The following is a 20257-nucleotide window of genomic DNA, read 5'->3' on the forward strand; positions in this document are numbered from 1 at the left end:
AATTTGGGGTTTGATAGTAAAATATATTTTTGTTTGCTAAATGAAGGAAGCTGTTTTAATTATTTTAATATTAAATTTGATTTCTTTAAGTTGAAGTGGTATTTAGATAACTGTGTGAACATCTTTAAAGATTTGTTTAAATTTTATCACTCTTTGATAATTTTAGCAGTCAAGGTAACATTTCTTTCTCCTCTAAGCTAAAAATTTAATAAATATGGATATGGATAAATACTTTATTAAAAAGTAGAAAATGAAAGAATACTAATTTGTTCTCTTTTCTATTCAAAATTGGCTTTAGAGTTTTTCGAATTAAAGATTGGATAAACTAAGACTTGAATACTCATGTTTTTATTTGAATGTGAATTATTTTAAATTTAGTTGTGATATTCTCTGGTTTTGGTTGATATAAATTGTCAATTTTATGGCCTTAAAATCTTTGAAAAGATCTAATAATGAAACAGCAGATATTGATTTGTTTTCTGTTGTGTGGCAGGTTTAATGGGATGTTGAGAAATGAACTGCATAGATGTTAAATAGATTTAGAGAATCTTAGAGATTCATGGTTTACTAATGAACACAGTTTGACACTTTGTACTAATGAAAATTATTTTGTGGATATAACATTTTTTTTCCTGAAAAATTATGACCAGTAAGTATAGTTTTATTGGCATTCATTCATTTAGTAGAAGTTTATTGAGTGCCACTTCTCTGCCAGTACTACAGAAAAATAAACTCAGACAAGCAAAATTCATTTTCTCCCCTCAAAAAGGAAGGGTTTGTAAGTTAGCAAGAAGGGCAGCAAACAAGCGACAGAATGCACAGTGAGAGACCTGCTACACAGAAATGTGCACAGAGTTCTGCAGTGGCCTGGGAAAGGGTGAAGCCACAGAGGCTGCACCATACTGACTTCTCTAGAGAAAATGAGGGGCGGGGGCGGGGGGCAGGCCGAGGGAGAAGTGCTCTAGGAATGGGAGCAGCACAGAAGTGGGGAGGGTAGATCATTAAGGAAATGGATAATTAGTTGTATATGGCTGGAGCTTGGAGGGAGAGAGAGAAGAGGTGAGGCGGGTGGCGCATATTAAGAGATCAGACAGGGGACTAGAGGTCAGATTAAGGAGAGTCTTTTATACCTTGCTGAGGTGTTTGAGTTTTATTTGTAGCCAGTGAGAGACAACTGAGAGATTTTTAAACCAGTGAGTGACATGATTCTATTTTCATTTTAGAAGTATCCCTCTAATGTTGCATTTCTGAAGAATATCACTGCTTATCTATTTTATTGGTTATTTATTACAAGCTTAATGGTCTAAAATAACACACATTTATTATCTCACAGTTTCTTTGTAGCAGTCATGCACCCATAATCATATATATGCCATCTCTTTGCAATATTGTGTTGGTTAGAAGCAAGTCAGAGGTCACATCCACACTTGAAGGGGAGATGACTACACGAGGTAAGATTCTAGAAATATTCAGAATTACACTGGAAAATATGTATGTTCCCACCCACAGTTAGCCAAACTTTAATGTTTGAGAGCACAGTCCCCAAAACCATCCTCATTTCTTATACCAACTGAAAGTTTGGGGGGTTCCCCAAACTACCCTCACATTTGATAATTTTCTAGGACTCATGGAACTCACTGGAAGCCATTCTATTCATGGTTATGGTTTATCACAGGGAAAGGATACACATAAACATCAGCCAGAGGAAGAGACGCATTGGACAGAGTCTATGAGGGTTCCAAGTGCAGAGCTTCCATTGTTCTCAGGATGCGTTACCCGCCCGGCATTGATGTATGACAAGGAATATGGGTATTGCCAACCAGGAAAGCGCTACTGAGCCTCACAGTTCAGTTTTTACTGGGGCTTCATTACATATGCATGATCAATTGATTGAGTATCCCACATGGTTGAACTCTGCCCCCAGGTTGACTGATACTATATGACACATCCTAAATCACATGGTTGTCTTTCTGGCATGGCCAACCTAAGACTATTTGGTATGGCCCGTCCCACCCTAAGATTGGATGTGTTAACCCCCATTCTAAACAAAGATAGAGATTACCTCCTAGAAGCTGACAGCAAAGCCCAAACCCCTCTTTGGGGTCAAATTCTTTACTACATAGTTTCCAGTATAAAATATGTTTCAAAGTTAGATTGTTTTCTACTCCAGAAAGAACTATTGTATCCTAGTAGAAAGCTATTTAGCTTTCACTGAACAGTAATAAAAGATGAAAGCTAAGGCTCAAGAGCAGGCATTTATCCAAAATTGAGAGGGTTATCTCTGTGGAGTTCTTCTTGGTGACCCTGACACATTATCCTTGGTATCTTTATAGGGTTTTATATCTTTGAAGGTGTCCCAGAATTTTGCCTTGTGTAGTCATCTCCCCTTCAGTGTGGGAATGACCTCTGACTTGTTTCTAATGAACATTCTAGGGTTTTATGGGAAGTCTATGATTTGAATCTCCATCTCAAATCTCTGCTTATGCCTGAAGCCTAGTTGTTTGGTCAAATGAGATAAAGATGCGAACCCAAGTACTTCCCGGACTAAAGGCTTAAGTTTAAAGGGAGGGGAATTATGACTCAATATAAGGAAGGGTTAATGTTAAAAATGTATCGTATTTGTGATTTTAATTTTTCTGAGTAGTACATAAGTCTACGTATAATAAATTTGCAACCTAAGCATGCAATGACAGACATATCCATAAATGCCGTGCTATTTACTTGCTAGGCATACCAGGTTATACTTATTTAGGAAATTGGAACATGTAAGAAACTTTGGATTTTTAGCGGTTATGATTTAATTTTGTTTCCAGCTGCTGTTATTCTTTATTTCTAAGATTTAGAAAAGATGGATTTGGAATCAGGAAATTGGGGTTTTAGTACTAGCTTTCCTTGGGTCATATGAATTCTTTGCTACAGTAAAAGTATACAGAAGAGACAGGTTTATTTCTTCTGTTTTTTTTCCCCATGGAATTGGTTTAGTATGTTACATGATATGCATACATCTGCATTTTGGGTTAGTGGTTCCAACTTGAGGAATAAAGTAAAAATGTATAGTTTTCAGGTAATATTTAAACGCATGCTAAACATTCTCAACCAGTATTATTGTAAGCAAATTTATTAAATATCCTTTATTTTTATTTCCTTTCTAATATGTTTGCTAATTAAGCTTGGGTTCATGGTATGATTTGGATTTATTTGTTAGTGGTCACAAAACACACACAGTTCAGACTCAGAGCTAATATAGCTAATACTTTGAAGTGTAATGAGAAAATTGATGAATTTTCATCTTTTTCTTTCCTGATATAAATATATCATCTGGTTTTGTTTGCAGCTCTGGTAAGAGGTAGAACTTTATTCTTCCATCCTCCTAGGGAAAGCATTGGTGGTTATTTGTTTTGTTTTCTTTTTAATGAGAAATACTTGGGGTAGGCATGAGTTCCTCTGGACATTTTTGAGTAACAAAAGATGGTTGTTAACCTGCCTCCTTACTTGGCCCTGCAGCTGGGGGACATTTTGTGACGTGTTTATATATACATGCCTTTAAAGGGAGAGCAGAGGTGACCTCTTCTTCCTAATAGACAGGAAGAGTTTGACTACTCTAGCCAGAGGAGCCAGGCAGCCAAGTGCCTTTTGAGGGGTGGAGGGAACTCTGCTTCCCACCCTTGTAGGCCATCTAGAGGTGCTTTGGAAAGCTGAACCATCAAATAATGACTTGGAATATGTTTGTTGTGGGTATATGATTTAAGCTCCCTCCTCTCTCTCCCTAATGAAATCTTTAGTAAATTCTGTCTTGTTTACTAATCTTTTGTACAAGTGGAACCTTGCAAGGAACCTGAAAGATGCTAACTCCATTCTAGAGGGTCCCCGAGAGAGCGCCAAGGCATGCGAAGCACAGCTGATGGCTGGCGGCACATATATCCAGTGGGCTGCTGGGCTGGACATACTGCAGTAATTACTGCTTGTAGGGTACCTGTAACTGGCATGCAGTTTGTTAAATGCTTTGGTATGTACGCTATCTCTACTTGTCCTTATAACAGCCCTGTGAGAACCACCTTCCTTATAGCAATGCAGAAAGGGAGGCTTCAAGAAGTAACTTACTCAGAGTCATCTTGCTTAGTTACAAGTGTGAAGTCAGGCTTCTACCAAGGTATATCTGATTTCAAATTCCTTGTTACGAACTGCTAAACTGTGCAGTTTTTTTCTTCACTAAGCCTATTCATTGAAGATTAAAATGTATTTTCATTTGTCAATTTAGGAGGAGATAAAAATAGGTGCTCCAGAATTCTGAAAATTTGGAGGGTTTTAACTGTGCAAGAGTTGAAATAAGTAATTACCACATCTTTATATTAATCTCACCTTGGGGCCTTGTTTTCTCCACTCTTGCCAATCAGTCCCTACTCACACATCAAAGTACCACCTCTTTGAAGCCTTCAACTGCTTCACATCATGGCCAGAAATAAAGTCGGTATATCTGTGTTCACATCGTGTTTCAGTTACTGCCACATTGTATTTCTTTCTTCCTTTTGTTAGAGTGAGTTATTAGATCTTATTGTCTATGTTAAATTTTTAAATAACAGCTTTATTGAAATAATTCACATCTCATGCAATTCACTTTTTTAAAGTGTACAATTCAATAGTTTTTAGTATTTTCAAACTTGTACAATCATCACTATAATCAATTTCAGAATATTTTCATCACCCCCAAAAGAAAGACTCTATCCATTGTCAGTCACTCCCCAGTTTCCCTTTATTCTCCTGCCCCCCAACCCCAGGCAGCCAATAATCTTTCTGTCTCTATAGATTTGCCTCTTCTAGACATTTTATATAAATGGAATCATACAATAGGTGGTCTTCTGTGACTGACTTTTCACTAGCATAATGTCTTCATGGTTCATCCATGTAGTAACATGTATCAGTACTTCATTCCTTCTTTTGGCTGAATAATTTTCCATTGTGTGGATATACCACATTTTGTTTATCCTTTCATCAGCTGAAGGACATTTGAGTGGTTTCCACTTTTTGGCTATTAATGAATAATGCTGCTATGAACATTTTTGTACATGTTTTTGTGTGAACATATGTGTTCAGTTCTCTTAGGTATATATCTAGGAGTGGAATTGTTGGATCATAGGTAACTAACTTTTTGAAGAACTGCCAGACTGCTTTCCAAAGCAGCTGCACCATTTGACTTCGTCACCAGCGGATTCCACTTTCTGTACCTCCTCATTAATACTTATTATTTGTCTGCCTTTTTGATGATAGCCATCCAGTGAATGTAAAGGAGTATCTTGCTGTGGTTTTGATTTGCATTTTCCTGATGGCTCCTCATTAAATTTTAAATTGTTCTGGGTAAGAAATAGTCTTCTCTTTCTGATCTCCTAAAACACCCACCGTATTTTCCACGTATTAGCTCATAATAAATGTTTAAATTTATAACCCTATTTTTAAAAATTTCAATAAAGGGGGAGATGGTCCTTAAAGTTTTTTACCTCTTTGGAAAATGTGCTTTACCCACATCACTAACGTTTTGCTCTTACCTTTACCCTCACACCTGTGTCTCATAGCGTCACAGGTGCACATATGTATTCTGTTTGACTTCTCAGTACTAAGCCCTGCATACCAAAAGACTTGCTGAATGTTAATTAAATGAATGAATGAATGGAATGTTGTTCATGTTCATTCTGGGTTGTTGAGCTTGTCCCTGGGGACATGTGGGTGTTCTATTTCGGCTACATGCTAATAACCTACTCAAAGATATAAAGAGCATTAGAGGCTTCATTTTAAACTGTCATCTCCAGAAAAATAGACTCACCACTAGAAAACTGCTTTTAAAATATAGTTTTAATTTGTCTTTTTGCATACTGTTTAAATTGTTACTGTTTGTTTGAGGGGTTTCCTGTGTAGGCAGTTCCAGATTTGTGTTTATTCCTTATCTGAGGAATTCTGTGAAATATTAGCCTGGTAAATCAAGAAAGTTCATCATAGAAGTTATACTTCATTATAAGGCATACTTAAAATGCTTCAAAATGATATATGATTTTTAAGGATTTAAAGAAGATATCAAAGCCTGTCATTCAAATTTCAAAGGAACTCTATTCAACTTTAACACTGTGTAAATAAACATTGGCTGATATACATATATGTTTCTAATATATTGTGCTAGGAAAATAGAAGTGTTTAATTATGTTGATATACTTTCTTGTGCTAACGTTAACTTAACCTTGTGAACAGAGCAGTTATTTATTAGCAAATCTTTATGTAACTAAAACCTTTCTCTAGTGAATTTACTATAGAAACACTGGAATGCAGTCAAGATTGTTTTGTACAATTGCTGAAATTTGCTAAAATACGAATTGTGATAAGATGATTTGGTGTTTTTTAGGTATCCAAATACAGGGTTTAAATATTTGTTGCTTTCGTGCTCTGAGAGAAAAACAAGACTAGTTGATTTCATAAGTCTGTGTGCTTTGGATCCTTAGTACGGTAGCCTCTTTTGAAAATCAAGAATATCATTCTGTGCTCTAAGTGGTAGGACCAGGGCGGTGGCTGTCATGGTGATGATATTCAAATACAAGTGTGAACGCTTTTCTGGACTTTAGGTCAGAAAAATAGTCTATTCCTTAAATGAGTAGCTGCTGTTACATTAATATAACCTTCTGGCATTTAAACACTATGCTCATAGTGATTTAAAGCACATGGTTTACAGTTCTTAGCTTCTAACACTACGTCTTTCATCATTATTAGAAAAATTACTGTTAATAGAAGTGGTCATACTTGCTTTTTTTCTCAACATGATGATAATTTAATATTCAAAGTATAGTTTTTGATTCCTACTTATCATTCTAATTTACATTTCTAAAGATTTGTATCATTTTGAGTAAGTTCTAATCCTGTGTAATGATGCAAATGTTGTCAACAATCTAAATTCAATCTGATCTCATACTAGTACACAATTCCAGGTATATTACTACGAGCTATGCATATTTAGTTAAATTTATATTGAATAATAAGATTTTGTGACGTTATAAATGTATACTTATATAGTTTCTTGCCATTCTTGACTTCCATAATAGTGAGGGTCAACGTTTTCTTCTGTTCCTTCTTCTTCTGGGGCTTCATGGTGATCATCGTGATCTTCACTGTCAACATCATCTTGAAATCTCCTGAAAACTTGGGTCTTCAGTTGTATTGTTTGACCATTAGTGCTTCTTTGTTCACCATAATAAATAGTGTGTATATGAGGGAAGCAGAGGAAAATGTATGTGCTTATTGGCTCTTTTAGCTTATTTTGATCTACACGAATGTATGTTAAATGATGGTAATGTAGTGGGTCAACAGATGAACACATCAATGTGACATTGATATCTGAAAAATACAAATTAAAAATTAATCCTGCTGTATTACATCCATAATCCTATATTGGATTTTATTAAAATGTTTATGGGGTATAGTTTTATTAATTAAAATACTTGTAAGGGAAATTAGGTTTAATTATTTTTTACAGTAATCAAATAATAAAATAAAAATGAAACTATAAATGAATTTTGTATTATCAAAATAAACGATGGCTTCACTGGCTATTAAGTAATTATTTAAGTATTAAATAAATTATTTAAGTAATAAATTCTTAGTAGAAACAATCTCAAAAAGAAAAAAGTGAAAATCACCTATAGTTCCACTACTCAGGATCTCATATTTCTTTGTATACTCTACAGTACTAATTCTCAATGTTCAAGGTGATAACATTTAATAGAAAAGACTATAAACCTTGGAGTACACCTTTCTCTGGGGCCAATTTCTGCCATTTCCCTAGCCAGCTTCAAAGCAACCATTTTCAGCAATTTGTAAAGCATAGGTTTTCAAAGATTCGTTCTTTAAAAGGTCAAAATACTCTTCTTTCTGTCTTTAAAAGACAATGATGCTCATCAGTGAATTCAGTAAAGTTGCAGCATACAAAATTAATACACAGAAATCTGTTGCATTTCTGTACACTAACAACGAAAGATCAGAAAGAGAAATTAAAGAAACAATCCAACTTACCATCACGTCAAAAAGAATAAAATAACTAGGAATAAACCTACCTAAGGAGACAAAAGACCTGTCTGTACTCCGAAAACTATAAGATGCTGATGAAAGAAATCGAAGATGACACAAACAGATGGAAAGATGTACCATGTTCTTGGATTAGAAGAATCAATATTGTCAAAATGACTATACTACCCAAGGCAATCTACAGATTTGGTGCAATCCCTATGAAATGACATTTTTCACAGAACTAGAACAAAACAATCTTAAAATTCATGTGGAGACACAAAAGACCCCGAATAGCCAAAGAAATCTTGAGAAAAAAAAACGGAGCTGGAGGAATCAGGCTCCCTGACTTCAGACTATACTACAAAGCTACAGTCATCAAAATGGTGTGGTACTGTCACAAAAACAGACATATAGATCAATGGAACAGGGTAGAAAGCCCAGAAATAAACCCACACACCTATGGTCAATTAATCTACGACAGAGGAGGCAAGACTATACAATGGAGGAAAGACAGTGTCTTCAGTAAATGGTGCTGGGAAAACTGGACAGCTAAATGTAAAAAAATGAAATTAGAACATTCTTTAACACCATACACAAATTAAACTCAAAATGGATTAAAGACCTAAATGTAAAACCAGATACTATAAAACTCTTGGAGGAAAACATAAGCAGAACACTCTTTGACATAAATCGCAGCAATATCTTTTCTAAGCCATCTCCTAGAGGAATGAAAATAAAATAATAAATAAACAAATGGGACCTCATTAAACTCAAAAGCTTTTGCACAGCAAAGGAAACCATTAAAAAAATGAAAAGATAACCTACAAAATGGAAGAAAATATTTGCAAACGATGCAACCGACAAGGGATTAGTCTCCAAAATTTATAAAGAGCTCATACAACTCCATAGCAAAAAACCAAACAACCCAATTAAAAAATGGTCAGGAGACCTAAATAGACATTTCTCTAAAGACGACATACAGATGGCCAAGAGGCACATGAAAAGATGCTCAACATCGCTAATTATTAGAGAAATGCAAATCAAAACTACAATGAGATATCACCTCACACCAGTCAGAATGGCCATCATCAAACAATCTATAAACAATAAATGCTGGAGAGGGTGTGGAGAAAAGGGAACCCTCCTACATCGTTGGTGGGAATATAAATTGGTACAGCCACTATGGAGAACAGTATGGAGGTTCCTTAAGAAACTAAAAATACAGCTACCATATGATCCAGCAATCCCACTCCTGGGCATATATCCGGAGAAATCCATCGTTCGAAAGGATAGAGGCACCCCAAATGTCATTGCAGCACTGTTTCCAATAGCCAAGACATGGAAGCAACCTAAATATCCATCAACAGATGAATGGATAAACAAGATATGATACATATATACAATGGAATATTACTCAGCCATTAAAAAAGAATGAAATAATGCCATTTGCAGCAACATGGATGGACCTGGAGATTATCACACTAAGTGAAGTAAGTCAGAGAAAGAAAAATATCATATGATATCACGTATATGCAGAATCTAAGAAAAAAATGATACAAATGAACTTATTTACAAAACAGAAACAGACTCACAGACTGAGAGAACGAACTTATAGTTACCAGGGGGGAAGAGTGGGGGAGAGGAATAGATTGGGAGTTTGGGATTGACATGTACAACAAGGACATACTCTATAGCACAGGGAACACTGCTCAATATTCTATAATAGCCTAAATGGGAAAAGAATTTGAAAAAGAATAAATACATGTATATGTATAACTGAATCACTTTGCTGTTCACCTGAAACTAACACAACGTTGTTAATCACTATGCTCCAATATAAAATAATAATTAAAAATAAATAAGTAAATAAATAAAAATTAAAAATAAATAATAAAAATAAAACCAATACACACAAAAAAATGAAATTTTACATACTTTCAATTTCATTATTTTCTAGGTATAGGTGTTCTAAATTTCTTGGAATATAGAATGCTTGCTTCAGTTTGTTGTGTCCAACATTGAGCTCTATAAGGTTGGAAAGATTAAAAATATAATATGGGATGTCTTGTAGTTTATTGTGTGACATTCTTAGAGCATGAAGTTTTGGGAGTTCATTGAAGTAATTTTCTGGTATAGCAGATATTGAATTATTTTCTAAAGACAGATACATAAGTGAAGAAGGCAAACCAGGAGGCATTGATTCTAATCTGTTATTACATAGGTTAAGCTGCATTAGTTTTTCCATTTTCGCAAGGATTTTTTCTTGTAATGTAGAATCATCAATTTGATTATAACAAAGATCAAGCATGGTCAAGTTTACTAGCCCATTCACAGCATTTGTCTGCAGTCTGGAGATCTGATTGTAACCAAGAAGAATCCTTTCCAAAGACTTAGGAAGAGGAAATGGAAAGTCTTCTAAATTGTTATGCTGTAGGTGAAGTTGTAGTAGATTTGACAATTTAGCAAACACACCATGATCAATCTTTTGAGATTTAATTTTGTTGTGGCTGAGGTTGATTTCTTTAAGATGAGTGGCATTGATAAATGAATCTGCAGTCACAGCCTCAATTTCATTAAACTGAAGATAAACTTGCTGAATGTATGCTGGAATATTTGGGATAGTCTTGAGTTTGCGATTATCACAGTACATTGATGATGGAAAGTTAGGCGGACAGAAGCATTCACTGGCACAACCTAAAGTATGCTGATGAAATGGAACTCCATAATCTTCATTTTGATGAAATTGGAATTCTGGTTGGTAGACATCATCTGATTCTTGGTCATAATCTTCATCCCATTGATAACTTTCATACTGGCAATATACTTTGACTCCAAGAAAGAAGAAAAGGACACATACTGGACTTGAAAAGCCCATGTTCCTTTTTTGTCCTATTACAAGGCAAAAAGGAAATATATTGTGGGAAAAGTGAGTAAACTTAGAATAATTTGTATATAAATTGACAGTTATATAAAATGCATAATATCTATATCTGTATTGAAATATATAAAAGAATGTCCAGAATTAATGGGTGCTGCTCAGACCAAAATTAATGTATAAGGTGGTATTTTTTTAAAAGTCACATACTGCATTGAACCAGACTAAGTAACCATCTTTTAAGAGAATCTCGATTTGTCTTGCTTACGAGACTATAGATTTACAATGATAGCATGACATCTCTCCACCCCAAAGCCAAGTGCTCTTTCCCTTTAAATGCTGGATGTTCTCACTGACTATTTGGCCCCTTCAGTGATGTTTACTGCCTATGAGAAGAGAGACTCTATGTTTTAGTTACTTAGGAGATTCTTGATATTAACCAAAATTTTCCCGCTGCAACTTTTGTTTGCTGATGTTCTTTTCTGCTCTTTGGAAGAACATAGAACACTCCATTTTATGTGAAAGCTTGAGATATTAAAAATAACTATCATGTTTCCTGTTAGTGTTTTCTGTCCAAGACTGTGACTTCAAATTTTCCCTGTGAAATAGTTTGCAGAATCCAATTATTTTGTCTCTGACTTTACTTGAATAACTACTTTAAATCACAAACACACACAATATTTACATTCTACGAAATTAGTTTCTAATTGGTTAGTCTATACATTTTTCCTATTACCTTCCTAGCTTCTTTTTTTCCACTAATATTTTGGAGTTAATTTCTAGATACACAGATATTAAAAACACACTGTCCTGTCTCCCAGGAGTTTAGGTCTTAGTGGAGAACCAGATGATGACCTTGCCTCTTTTTTCACCAAGAAAATAGAGTAGACAATCATTTACTCTAATATATGGACTTCTATTTAATCTTATCCCTTCCTACATAAAATGCCAAAATGGTAATGGTTTCATCTTTTAAACAATTTTGATTTTGAAATTCATAAAGTTTCCTTTCGCAGATCTAAGTAGACTCCATCCATTGTTCCTTTTTATCCATGTGATTCATGGAGGACATGGCATTTGAATTAGACTTTGAAGGAATATGAGGGTTCTCACAGAGGGAAATAGGGAAGATTTGCAGATAGAAGAGATGAGCAAAAACATGTAAGCAACAAAGGGTGAGATGTTTGGGATGCGGTGGTTAACTGTTGAAGGAGCAAAATAAGACTGTTACAGCCAATCTCAACCAGAACCTGGAGGCCTAAATTGTGACCTCAGGAATTTGCACTCTGGGAATGAACACCTAGTTTAATTCATTAATATAGCTGAGCCATAATCTTCACACTGCAGTGTTCATGCATGAAGTAAGATAGAGTCCTGGGAGGAGAAGTGAAAGAGTGTGGTCTCATCCCAAAGGGCAGTGTTCAGTGCTGGCTGACCCAGACAGGGCACTGGGAAGCTCCCAGTGGGTATGATTAGGAGTGCTTTTTCACCTGCTATAATTAGTGACCCTGTACTAGATGTTGTGTGTGGACATGGTTAGAAAAGAGCCTTGCAAATATTACTAGTGATTTAGTTAGTTTGATTGGGTTACTTGATGATTGTCTTGAATTTTAGGGGTGAGGCAATGTGCTTGGTGGGAAACACGGAAATGAAGAAAATATGAAGACATGAGCATACAATTTAGTGCATACAATTTAGTGGACAAGAGAGGCACAGCACAGTGAACCATATTCTCAGGCAGAGGGAAATATGGTTTGCAGCAGAGATACCAGTGCTGTGGGAACCAGTGGCTTAACCCTGCTTGGGCGAGACAGGGAAACCTTTGCAGACATCATTTGGCCAAGACTTTGGGAGATTCCCAGGAATGGGTATAGAACACCCTATACATATTACTCTCTAGTTGATAATATTTTATGTATTAAAATTATAGTATTTTATTATACTCATTATACTATAACATATCAACTTTTTTTTAAAGTGCTTGTCATACTTCATTTAAAGTACTGGACCATGGAGTTGAGATGAAAGTAGAAGCAAAGAGGCAGAGACATGCAGCTGTGCGGGGTCAGGCCATGTAGGGGGTCTCAGAAGCTGACTGATACACAGTTGAACTTTGAAAAGAGTACTGCTCATCAGAACTCTGAATTTTATCCTTGTGTTAGAACATCAGTAATCATCAGTTAGTAACCTTACATTTGAGAATTGAAGTCATGACTGTTCAACAACTACAAGAAATTGTTGGGAAAAAAGGAGACCTGGATGATACTTTTGGTTCAGCACTTACCTTTGCCTAGGAATCAAGACCTCATGACGAGGGCCTCTCTGAAAATAAAGGGATTCTTAGTATTATCTGCTTTTGGTCTTCTTGGCCACCTAAGAAGAAAGGTCTTTCCCTGAAGACAGTTTCTCTTCTAAATCTGAGCTCGTCATCATTGTCCTCATCCACTGAGGACCTCGGCCCTGTAGCTCAACCTTGTCCCACTCCCTTTTCAATAAGTGCTGTTTTCTGGTCTGAAATCCATTCCATCTCCATTGATATACCCATTATTTTCTATTTTTCTTACTCCTCAACTTCACCCCTGATCATTTTCCCTGTTATAACTCTCTCTTACTTCTTTTTATCCAAATTTTTCATTCAGCTAATCTTTTACCAGCCATTTGCAAGGCATATTTTTATTACTTCTGCCTTTTATGTTCAGCAATTTATGCCTTGTCTCCTATAGGGTAACTCATAGCAAAACATTGTAACTCACTGTCAATCATCTCATTTCTCAACCTCTAATTTTTGACAGACTCTAGTACAATGCACAGTTTGTAAGTGCTCACAGATTTGTTGAATGCATGATTGATTTTTTGTTATAGATTACATCTTGTTAGTGATGTTTATTGCTACTAATGTTGATTATTTCTAGGCATTTATTTCACCACAGTGATTTCTCTAAATGAACATTTTCACAGAGAACATGGCTGTTCTCTTTTCTATTGAATATTTCTCTGTCACAATATACTGTATTCACTTTCCTACCTGTATTCCTTACTTTGTTTAGTAGAAAAATCACAAATGTGAAAAAGAAAGTTTAAAGCAAAGTGAAATATGTTACCAGGTTTTTTAAATTACTCATTAATATGAATTTTTCATTATTATAACTAAAAATGTTTCTATGTCATAACATTTCTCTTACCTGGAAAAAAGCACTCGTGCTTTCATCAAGAAAGTTCTAATTTAAATTACTCATCAAAATGAGATGGAACTTTGTCCTGGAAAGTTTAAAGTAATTGGAAAGCTTCATAGCATTTTATTATTTTAAAAACTTAATTGTTTTATTGGTATGCCACAGAAACTAAAATATAAGAAACCAAGTATTAGGATATGATTCAGAATTTTTTCCAAAGCAGTTTTAAATTTAACTCTGTAAAATTAAAGTTGTGTACATCACTATCACACACAAGGCCTAAGGAAGTAAAACTCTTTTGCTATTAAAAATATGAAAGTCTCAAAATTATTTTTAGCCATAATACATTTGGATCTTAATTAACTGAAACCCAAGAAACTAGAACCTTCAGTGCTAGATAGAGTACTTGTATTTTCTCTTTGAGGAAGAAGCAAACACATCGTAATATCAGGGATTTGGTTAATAAAGAAATTTTGAGAAAATTTTTAGTGAAATTTGTACAAATACCCATTTCTCTAAAACCAGAATCTCTAGCATTGCTCAGATGTATGGCTCAAAGGCGTTCGCCGGTTGTTTGTCACTTAAAGTTGAGAGAGAGAGAGAGAGAGAGAGAGAGAGGGAGAGGGAGAGAGAAACAGAAAATTATTCCATTAACGTGAGAATCTTTCATTCAAAGTAAAAAAAAATCTAAACAAAGATCATTTATTGGGTAAATTTTAAGTTAGAAAATTAAATTCCCTATATTATTTCCCTGAATATTTTTGCTAATCAAATTTTAATGTAGCTTTTACCAGATATTGCTTATAAAAATGTGCATTTAAGATGGCTACAATCTATTTTAATGTTAAATCAAATATATTTTTAACAGTAGGAATATTTTCTTTAAAAATTGAAAATTATTTTATCATCATACCTGTTGAGTTTGCTTTAGCTTTCAGGGGCTGATGAATTTGCAAATCCTGTAAATGAATCAGAAATTCCTAAATTCTTAAACTGAATCTCTTAAAAATCCACAGTAACTGTGTGTCCAGGCAGGGCTGTCCCTTGGATTGCTATAGCAATTTAAGCAAATATAATCTACTTGGAAAATACTTGGGTTGAATTAAAATTATGTATTTCTTTTCATTATCCAAAACTTTGTGGACTCAAATTAAAATGCTTGTGTTCTTGGTCAGATTTATGTGGCTTACTTCTTTCTTTTCCCCTTAATTTTGGTTTGAGGTATGGCAAGAATTTCCTCTAGTATGAAAGGCAAACAGAACTAAATGAAACAGCATGTACTGATTACTGTTTTTATTTTCATTTTCATGCCAAAGAATTCTTCAAAGTAAGGTCCACTGTAACATGGAGCTCAGTGTCTTGGCATTTTAAGGTGGAACTCAGAGTCATCTTGAGACCTCGGTTGTCTGATACCGTGTGTTCACACCAGTGCTTCCCTTTATTAAGACAAGGAACCGGGATTAGAAACATACAGCATTTCACATCTAGTTTATTTTAAAAACGAAATAGATGGTCATTGGTGACACAGATTAAATATATTACTTTTCCATACAAAGAAGTATACCTTCTTTTCTATCAGCTATCCCCTTTCTCACCTTCCTCCCAAATACATCCACTAGCATGCGTTCTAATAACCTTTGAAATAAAATTAATCTCTTAGTTATGGAATTCACTCAGAAGACAAATCTCTGATTTGTCTGTTTTTACTAGTCCAAAAAGTAATTTTATAGTATTGAATAAGATGGAATTAGGAACTTCTGTTGACCAGCTATTATTGCCTTTATTTTGCAGATGTAGAAAATTTACAAATTTCACTGAGCTGTCTCTCTTGAAGAGTGGCAGTTAACTACTTAAATGCTATATTTTTATACCAATATTTTCATATTTTAAACAGAGAGTTAACTTGTATCTCTTGACAGTGAACTTTGAGTTCATTCTTTGGGAGATTCTTTCAAGCTTGTACAAACTAATAAGGTAAAGTGATTCCTGGAATTTGTTTTTGTTTCCTCAAAATAGTATTTTCCATTAGGTTTTTATAAAGAACGCACAAGATTTATTTCATTATACTTCAGATTTTTAAAAAGTGTACAGTGTTTCAAGAGATGTTTTGGCAATACTGTAAAAATCTCATCTATTATTTGAGACACTGGTATGTAAAACGTGGCAGACCATATTTGGGCCAAGATTTCATCTTGTTACTGATCTTTTCCATATGTTTCCTTTTAGTGTTTGTTCTTAAAACTCAGACTTCCACACTAAGGAAAAGAGAGCAAATCTGTACTTTTTCCAAAAATCATTCTACATGCCCTCACAGTTCTTTTGGAAGGTTAATGTAAAATTAACAGCTTAGTTTTTATTAAATTATTCTTTTAACTCTGTGATTTGAACTTATGATAGTGATTATGTTGTTCATGTTCCTAACAAATGTGAAAATATTTATCAATAGATAGCTACAACACTCAAAATTGAAAGTGTCTAGGAAATTTAAATAAGGTTGATGGTGTCCAGGAGGTTTAGGTTTGGCAGGGGGTGGGAAGGGTGGTTTGAGTCAGGCCTTAGAGGAAAACTAGAAGATGCAAGTGATTGTGATAGTTCACTGTTTCAGTTGGTGGTTATTTTATTTTATTTAAAAATTTTTTAAAATTTTATTTATATTTGGCTGTGCTGCACGGCTTGTGGGATCTTAGTTCCCTGACCAGGGATTGAACCCTCACCCTCGGCAGTGAAAGCGCAGAGCCCTAACCACTGGACCACCAGGGAATTCCCTCAGTTGGTGGTTATAATTGTAGCAATTAGGGAGAGAAGTCAGTTGAATTGATGAAAGTCTAAATTATATTCTATGATTATAATTTGACTGAAGTAGATAAACTATCTCAGAGCCAAATAACTAGTGCTGGCTAGGAAAGGTCTGACTGAGACTGGTAATTATGGTAATAAACCATAATAAAGATTTTTAATTCATTTATTCATCCAGCTAATATTTGTTGAGCACCTACTTTGTTCAAGGCAGTTTTAGGTGCTGAGAACCCAGCAGTAAAAGTCCCTGTTATCACTGAAGAGGAAGAGAGAAAATAAACGTATCAAATGGTGTGGAGTGCAATGGAGAAGAACAAAGCAAGGCAGAGCGGTAAAAATGAATGAGCACAGGGGTTTAAGTCAATAGTTCTGACACTACTGTGATGTATGCTGGAAAGGAATGGTTATGTAACTGTGTGGTGAATGGGGGAGCCAGGTGTCTCACCGCTGGAGGGAGGTTACAGATAAGCAAGTGGAGGTGGTGGGAATGAAAGGCTACAGTTGTTTTAGATCTCATTAATACCTGACATTATCTAACTTTCCCCCCAATTTTTAGGTATATGATGGTATTACTTGTGATTTTAATTTCCATTTCCCTGATTACTAAAGAGGTTGAACATTTTTTCAAATGTTTTTCAGCCATTTGGATTTTCTCTTCTGAGGTATGCCTGTTAATGTTTTTTGCTCATTTTTCTGTTGTGTTATTTGTCTTTTTCTTATTTATTTTTAGGGGTTTTTTATATGTTTATGGATACCCATTTTTTGTTATATGTGTGACACTGTCATCATTTTTCAGTTGATTCTCTTGGGTTTTTCAGGTACATACGAATCATATGCAAATGATATTGTACCTTCTTTCTAATTGTTTTTGAGAGGATAGCTCTTATTTCAAGAAGATATTTTGCAAATCTTTACTCTTCAGACAATTGGACTGTTGCTTTGTGTTTCTCCTGGTTAACTCCTAAGTAAACCACATGAGATAAAAGTACAATTCAAATCAATAAGCCACATGATAACAAAACTAGAAGACATCATAGAAACTTCATCAAATAAGGAGGTATAGAGAGAAGAATTTAAAAAGACCAGCATACTACCAGCCACAGACGGCAAAGAGAGAGCAAGGAAGCACTCAAAGGCTCATGGAGCAGCCAGTACTTTCCACCCTCACAGAGTAAAGTTCCAAGATAATATACACAATTAAAAAGTAGTTGTCTGTATAATCCATTAAATTTTTTTTTTTCACTGACTGGGACTGAGTACAAAGCAGTAGCATTTTCAGACTCAGGAAAGGGTTATAAGATGCGTTTCCCTTTGCCAAATTAATGGGAATGCCAAATTAATGGGAATGTTTTCTTTTCTGTTAAAGGAGAGGGTGGGCCATGTGGATCCAGGAAGCAGAATTCCTATTACTTATGTTTACTCAAGTTAACAGTTATTAAGGAAATTTTTAGGAGAGGGTTATGCAGGAGTGAAGTACTGACACATACTGAAATTTTTAGGAGAGGGTGGGAAGGTTCTGGGATGTCTGCTTGGTGGAGTGAGTGAATGAATGGATGTTTGCTGGGTGAAGTGGGAGTATGAACTGGGAAGGGGCACGGAAGAATCTTCTGGAGTGATAGAAATCTTTTATATCTTGATCTGCTTTGAATGAATGGTGCTAAGACAACTGGAACACATGCAAAAATTTACTGAAAATGAAACAAAGACCTAAGTGTTATAGCTAATATGGTTAAATTTTAGAAGAAAATATAATGTCAGTCATTATGACCTTGGGTTAGGCATCAGTTTCTTAGATGTGGCACTAAAAGCGCAAGAATCAGAAGAAAAAATAGGTAAATTGGATGTCATTAAAATTTAAATTGTTTTCTGTGCCAAAAGATACTATCAAGAAAGTGGAAAAAAAAAAAAACCAACCCACACATGGGAGAAAAATTTTGCAAATCATATATCTGATTAAGAACTTGTGTCTAGAAAAAATAAAGAACTCGTACAACTCAATAATAATAATAATAATATTAAAATGAGTGAAGGATCTGAATAAATGTTTCTCCAAAGATAACAAATGGTCCATAAACCCATGAAAAGATGCTCAACATCACTAGTCATCAGGAAAATGCAAATCAGAGCCACAATGAAGTACCACTTCACATTCTCTAGGATAGCTGAAATAAAAAATATGGACAATTACAAATGTTGGTGAGGACGTGGAGATATTGGAATCTACATATATTGCTGATGAAAATTAAAAATGGCACAGCCACTTCAGAAAACAATCTACAGTTCCTCAAAAAGTTAAACATAAAGTTGCCGTTTGACCCATCTGTTTTACTCCTAAGTATATACCCAGGAAAAGTGAAGACATACGTTCACACAAAAACTTGAATGCACATATTTATAACAGCCAGAAAGTAGAAACAACTTATATATTGATCAGCTGGTGAATGGATGAATAAGTGTGGTCCATCTATACAATGGAATATTACTTGGCAATAAAAAGGAGTGAAGTACTGACACATGCTACAACATGAATGAACCTTGAAAACATTATAAGTGGAAGAAACCAGTCACAAAAGACCACATATTATATGATTCCATTTATATGAAATGTCCAGAATAGGCAAATTGATAGAAACAGTAGATTTGCAGTTACCTAAGGCTGGGAGTAAATGACATTAATCAGGACAGGGTTTCTTTTTGGAGTGATAAAAATGTTCTGAAATTGATTGTGGTGATGGCTGCTAAGCTTGAATATATTAAAAACCTTTGAACTGTATACTTTAAATGGTAAATTGTACAGTATGTGAATTATATCCACAATAAAGCTGTTATTAAAAATAATAATAGCGATGGGAGTTTAAATGAATAAGATTGGCTTAAGTCGGTAATTTTAAAAACTGAGTGAGAAGTAGATGAAAGTTCATTGTAGTATTTTGTCTACTTTTGCTTCTATTGAAAATTTTCCTTAATAAAAAGGAAATCTCTTTTTTACATTTGGTAGTGTATATATGTCCATGCCAAGATAGCTAGTGGAAAGCAGCCACATAGCACAGGGAGATCAGCTTGGTGCTTTGTGACCACCTAGAGGGGTGGGATAGGGAGGGTGGGAGGGAGAGGCAAGAGGGAGGGGATATGGGTATATATGTATACATATAGCTGATTCACTTTGTTATACAGCAGCAACTAACACAACACTGTAAAGCAATTATACTCCAATAAAAGTGTTAAAAACTAAAAATTAAAAAAAAAAAAAAAGGACATCTCCAGCACTCAAACTGCAAGTTTTAATATTAGGAATTCATATGACTTATTGCACCCTCCATGTAGAGCTGAACATGGCACATGCTTTTGCCCCTTGGCCTAATTTGTCCTTGTGTTT

At 34.9% G+C, this 20257-nt stretch overlaps 2 protein-coding genes across 5 annotated transcripts in view; one reads left to right on the plus strand and one right to left on the minus strand.

The window, feature by feature from the left end:
- CENPP (centromere protein P) overlaps positions 1-20257 on the plus strand; it is a 238686-nt gene that overhangs the window by 95208 nt on the left and 123221 nt on the right. The window lies entirely within an intron of this gene.
- OMD (osteomodulin) lies at positions 6855-15247 on the minus strand. Of its 3 annotated transcripts, none has more exons than XM_061199326.1 (3): positions 14999-15247; positions 9973-10926; positions 6855-7368 (listed from the first exon to the last, which is right to left on the minus strand). In XM_061199326.1, the coding sequence occupies exons 2-3, from the start codon at positions 10910-10912 to the stop codon at positions 7040-7042; spliced, it is 1269 nt and encodes a 422-aa protein (XP_061055309.1). In that variant the 5' UTR covers positions 10913-10926; positions 14999-15247; the 3' UTR covers positions 6855-7039. The 3 variants fall into 3 exon arrangements, with proteins under 3 accessions (XP_061055309.1, XP_061055311.1, XP_061055310.1); XM_061199328.1 differs by lacking the exon at positions 14999-15247 and adding an exon at positions 14095-14110; XM_061199327.1 differs by lacking the exon at positions 14999-15247 and adding an exon at positions 13197-13237.

Source organism: Eubalaena glacialis, chromosome 9 (assembly GCF_028564815.1).
Source record: "Eubalaena glacialis isolate mEubGla1 chromosome 9, mEubGla1.1.hap2.+ XY, whole genome shotgun sequence".
NCBI classification, from domain to species: Eukaryota; Metazoa; Chordata; class Mammalia; order Artiodactyla; family Balaenidae; genus Eubalaena; species Eubalaena glacialis.

Bases quoted from the DNA above. Each gene is read 5' to 3' on its own strand.
- OMD (XM_061199326.1), bottom strand. From the start codon at position 10,912: ATGGGCTTTTCAAGTCCAGTATGTGTCCTTTTCTTCTTTCTTGGAGTC. The intron at 7,369-9,972 runs GTATGTAAAATT...TGTATTTTTCAG, and splicing joins AGAAAATAATGAAATTGAAA to ATATCAATGTCACATTGATG.